Source organism: Populus euphratica, unplaced genomic scaffold, assembly GCF_000495115.2.
Source record: "Populus euphratica unplaced genomic scaffold, PopEup_1.0 scaffold188.1, whole genome shotgun sequence".
NCBI classification, from domain to species: domain Eukaryota; kingdom Viridiplantae; phylum Streptophyta; class Magnoliopsida; order Malpighiales; family Salicaceae; genus Populus; species Populus euphratica.
Window position 1 is genome coordinate 439,812 of NW_011499966.1, and position 4,553 is coordinate 444,364.

Sequence of the window (4,553 nt, forward strand, 5' to 3'; positions counted from 1 at the left end):
GGTGAAAATCTATGCCTATAAATATGCTTAGCTATAATAACTATAATCATGCCAAGTTGAGTTGAGGCAGCGTAGAAAATTAAAGCTCTAAAAAACTCTCATTTCTCCAGTATCCTGCGTTGTGCATAGCTGCAGCAATGGATTGCGACAAAGGGTTTTCGAGCAGTTATATGCTCTTGAAACCTGAAGAATTAACATTCTTTGATCTCATCAACGTCTTATTCTCCACTGACATCGAGAAAAGAAAGTTCGTTGATAGCGCGGAGGCGAAGGAGGAGGATTTTCAGCGTCGATGGCTCATATTCATCTCCATTATTGTTCAAAAATTGCTGCAGTTTTTTTCCAAGCCGATGTCATTTTTCGGGTCACTTACGGAGATGTGGCTCAACCTTTTGTCTAGCAACGGTGGCTTTGGCAGCCTTTTACTAAATACCATCAAAGGTTATAATCTCAAGCAATATATATAAATACAGATCATAGTATAATTTATTTTCTTTCTATATATAGAGTGTTATTTATAATTACCATATGTTAATTTGTGCTTCGTTAATTCCATCTTTATTTTTGTTTCAAAATATATGCATACTGCTGGTAATTAAATTAGGTTTTTGCAATTGTTCTATAAGATTCATACAGTACAATTTTTTTCTCTCTTCCTTTTTTTTTTTATTTTCCTTCAGGGGATTAAGCGGGGAGTGATTCAGAACATAAAATTACGTAAACGGATTGTTTTCAAGTGCCAGTGTCTGTAAGAGGGAGAGAAATGGAGAGGAACAGTAGAGTTAAGGGAGCTTAATTTTGTGTGCATGTATTTACCTAATTCTATTTATACTGCTTAACAGTGAATTACATTTAACAATATGTTTAGTTTTCAAAATAACCGAGTTTTATGTTACGAGATAACTAAAAAATTAAGTTTAAAATGCAGTTATTGTATAACAGTTTTAATTTGTATATTATTTTTAATAGAATTTCATAAACATTCCTAATATATTTACCTAAATTAACAAAAAATCTTTGCTGGTCTTCTTTTTATTATTTGTAAAAAAAACTAAAAAGTTTTATACAAACCATTTACAAATATTTTTTATCATACATAAATTTTAATTATAATTTTTACCAAGCACATTTAAAATAACTTATATGTCATCTTATTATGTTAAAGATTAGTTATAAATAATTATAACTAAAAATATTTTTTCTATTTTTTTTTCAAATCATAAATACAAATTACAAAGCTACCTAAAAAATGCAATCTAGATCAAAACATGTTTCATAAAAATTTAATTTTTAAAAAAATTAATTTTTTTATGTATTTTGAATTATTTTGATGCTTTAATTTTAATAATAATTTTTTAAAATAAAAAAAATACTATTTTAATATATTTCAATATAAAAATTATTTTAAAAAATAAACATTACTAAACTCTCTATTAAAACATGTGGCTGTTGAACTATAAAAATATAAAATTTTAGGTTGGTCAAGTCAGCACAGCGCGTTAATTGTAATAAAATGGTAAATGTTTTTATTTGTTTTCTTAAAAGTAGCGTCTCTGACTTTCTTAGATCCCTTTCTTTCGCATGCTCTTAGCTGTTTCCTGGCAGTAATTCTATGAACAACCAACCTACCTAAGAACTGTCAACGTATCGTCTCTTTTTTGGGTGAAAGTTAGCATAGTTTACTTTCGACTATTACCGAAAAAAAAAGTTAGCATAGTTTGTGCAGCTCCAGATGGTTGTAGCATCTCAGATAACCAATCTTTTACAATTACTTATTTGTGAAAGAGCATCAGAGAGGACAGCATTATGAACTCATAATTTTAGAGCATCATCTTCCCTTTACCTCTTTTAGTCAGTTTGTCAAGCCTTACAGCTAAAAAGCGTTTTGGTACGCGTGGGTGGTACGGTGGGCCTTTAAATTGCCTATAGAATCTAGATGGGTGGCAGAAAAACTCACCATATTCTTCTTGTAAATGTGCATATAGGGCCACTTCATGCTGCTGGAGTTACTAGAAAGGCACCCATATTCTCCAACATGCACACAGTACTAGTCTGACGACTACAAATTTGGGTCACTTGAAAGAAATGATTTGAATAAACTTGGCTTGATTCAGTTTAGATCTTTAGTAATATTTTTTTCCGTGCTCTATCAATATTAAATGGAGTCGTTGGTTTATTGTTGCCGTTTAGGGAAGGTGGTGATTCCGGAGAAAACATCAGCATCTTTCGTATCTTTTACTGGAAATTACGACTTACGAACAGAATTGGACAGAAACATTAAACATGGTGATCCGAGGTACTATGCAGAACTTTCTATGATGGCTTCTAAAGCATCATACGAGAACAAAGAGTACCTCGAAACTATTGTCAATCATCACTGGGAGGTACAATATTGTTGTAATTACGTAAGAATTTACTAATTTTTTTTTTTGCTAATACAGTATGATCATTACTAAAACCATTGTAAATCTTATAATGCAGATGGAGTTACTGGGATCCTATGACTTCTGGAACGGTAAGATAGCTACATGGGTCATAAAGTTATTTTCTGCTACGTAAAATCTTATAATGCAGATTGATTTTAACATATGATTCCTCGGGTGCAGATTATCAAGATAAAGCCACAACACAAGCCTTCTTACTACGTGACAAAAAAGATGACCATGATACAATTGTTTTGGCTTTCAGAGGTACTGAACCTTTTGATGCGGACGCTTGGTGTTCCGACTTTGATCTTTCCTGGTATGAGATTCCTGATGTTGGAAGGATCCATGGAGGTTTTATGAAAGCTCTGGGATTGCAAAAGTGCCTTGGTTGGCCTAAGGAAATGAAGCAAAATAGCTCACGCCCAGCATCATTAGCTTACTATGCCCTTAGAGATATATTGAAAGGCATTTTGTCACAGAATGATCAAACAAAATTCATAGTGACCGGTCACAGCTTAGGCGGGGCACTAGCAATTCTGTTCCCCGCAGTTTTGGCATTCCATGATGAGAAACTGTTATTGGACAGGTTACAAGGGATCTACACATTTGGGCAGCCTAGAGTAGGAGATGGAAATTTCGGAAAATACATGGAAAATATGTTAGAACAGAACACGATTCCATATTACAGGTTTGTTTACGGTTCTGATATAGTTCCTAGGTTGCCTTATGATGACAAGGCCCTCATGTTCAAGCACTTTGGGACATGCCTCTACTACAATAGGAACTATGAAGTACAGGCAAGTAATAAATTCATGTCAAATCCTAAAATCCAATTCACATCTTGAAGTTACCTATTCAAATTAGACTCATTTGGGCTAAATGCAGGTAGTTGAAGAAGAACCAAACAAGAATTACTTCTCTCTACGTGGGGCAATACCCATGATGGTAAATGCATTTTTTGAGTTAATAAGAAGCTTCACCATCTCGAGCACCAAGGGACGAGACTACAAAGAAGGATGGTTCTTGAGAGGGTTTAGGGTGACTGGATTGGTACTCCCTGGCGTTCCAGCTCATCTTATCCAAGATTATGTTAACTCTACTCGTTTGGGATCAGCCAACGTATTTCTGTCAGGAACCAAGAAGCAAGAGTAACGAAGCCATTAACGCTCTGCAGATATTTGTGCAAGAACCATTAAACATTCAATAATTAATCAAGGATGGTAAGTCTCTGTGTGTGTATTGGTTTTCAGTGCCGAGAGGTCTAATGGGTGTACGTAGGCCAAACTGCGTCGTATATCCAAATCTCCGAATTTCATTAATTTTATTGCAATTTACTCTTTATTATTGGTGTTAGTTTTTTTTATTACAAGATGTCAGATTGCAATTTGAACCAAGTCCTTGTTGTATTTTAATTTTATAAGCATAGATCTTTTGCGTCTTCTTGTAGTATTTATAGCTTTTGAATGATTCATCTCATGGAACCAAAAAAGAAGAAGAAGATATATTATTATTTTCAGAATTGGTTCGTCTATTAATGGGTTTGTTTTTATTTTTTAATTCCATATAAAATTTTCCAATTAATTTAATTTTTTAACTTCTTATTTATTAAAAAGTCAGAATATATTCAATTAGAAATCACTTTTCACGTCATTAGATTTTATCTTCTAACTTATCAATTATAACTTTTGATGTCATTCTAACTTATTGATTCAAAAGTTTTTAAACCTCATCTGCTTGTTAATTCGGCCAAAATCTTTAGGGGTCACGAGTTTTACTTAAATAATTAGGTTTTAGTTAATCAAATCACTGAAGTTGATTCGAGTTTTACTTAAATAATTAGGTTTTAGTCAATCAAACCACTGAAGTTGATTCTAATTTTTTTTTTATAAATTAAAATAATGTTATTTTAATTAAATAAATAAATAATCAATATGTTATAAATAGATTTTTAATTAGGTTTTATTAACTCAATTGAGTTTTTAAGTTAACCAGTTGGGTCATCTAGATTTTTAATTTTTTAAACTTAATCTGATTCTAGTTTTAAATTTACTAGGTTTGAATTGATTTGTTAGACGGGCTAAATTTAAAAGTTATAATTCTAACTTAACAAGTTTGGTTAAGTTCGTT

At 32.1% G+C, this 4,553-nt stretch overlaps 1 protein-coding gene across 1 annotated transcript; it reads left to right on the top strand.

The window, feature by feature from the left end:
* LOC105138968 (uncharacterized) lies at window positions 1–3,957 on the top strand. The gene is made up of 5 exons (XM_011045234.1): window positions 1–441; window positions 2,191–2,384; window positions 2,482–2,515; window positions 2,607–3,223; window positions 3,312–3,957. The coding sequence occupies exons 1-5, from the start codon at window positions 138–140 to the stop codon at window positions 3,576–3,578; spliced, it is 1,416 nt and encodes a 471-aa protein (XP_011043536.1). The 5' UTR covers window positions 1–137; the 3' UTR covers window positions 3,579–3,957.
* The last annotated feature ends 596 nt before the right edge of the window (window positions 3,958–4,553 follow it).

Coding starts and splice junctions, on each gene's coding strand:
- LOC105138968 (XM_011045234.1), top strand. CDS start 138: ATGGATTGCGACAAAGGGTTTTCGAGCAGTTATATGCTCTTGAAACCT. Junction 442..2,190: donor TTTACTAAATACCATCAAAG/GTTATAATCTCA, acceptor GTTGCCGTTTAG/GGAAGGTGGTGATTCCGGAG. Junction 3,224..3,311: donor ATAGGAACTATGAAGTACAG/GCAAGTAATAAA, acceptor GGCTAAATGCAG/GTAGTTGAAGAAGAACCAAA.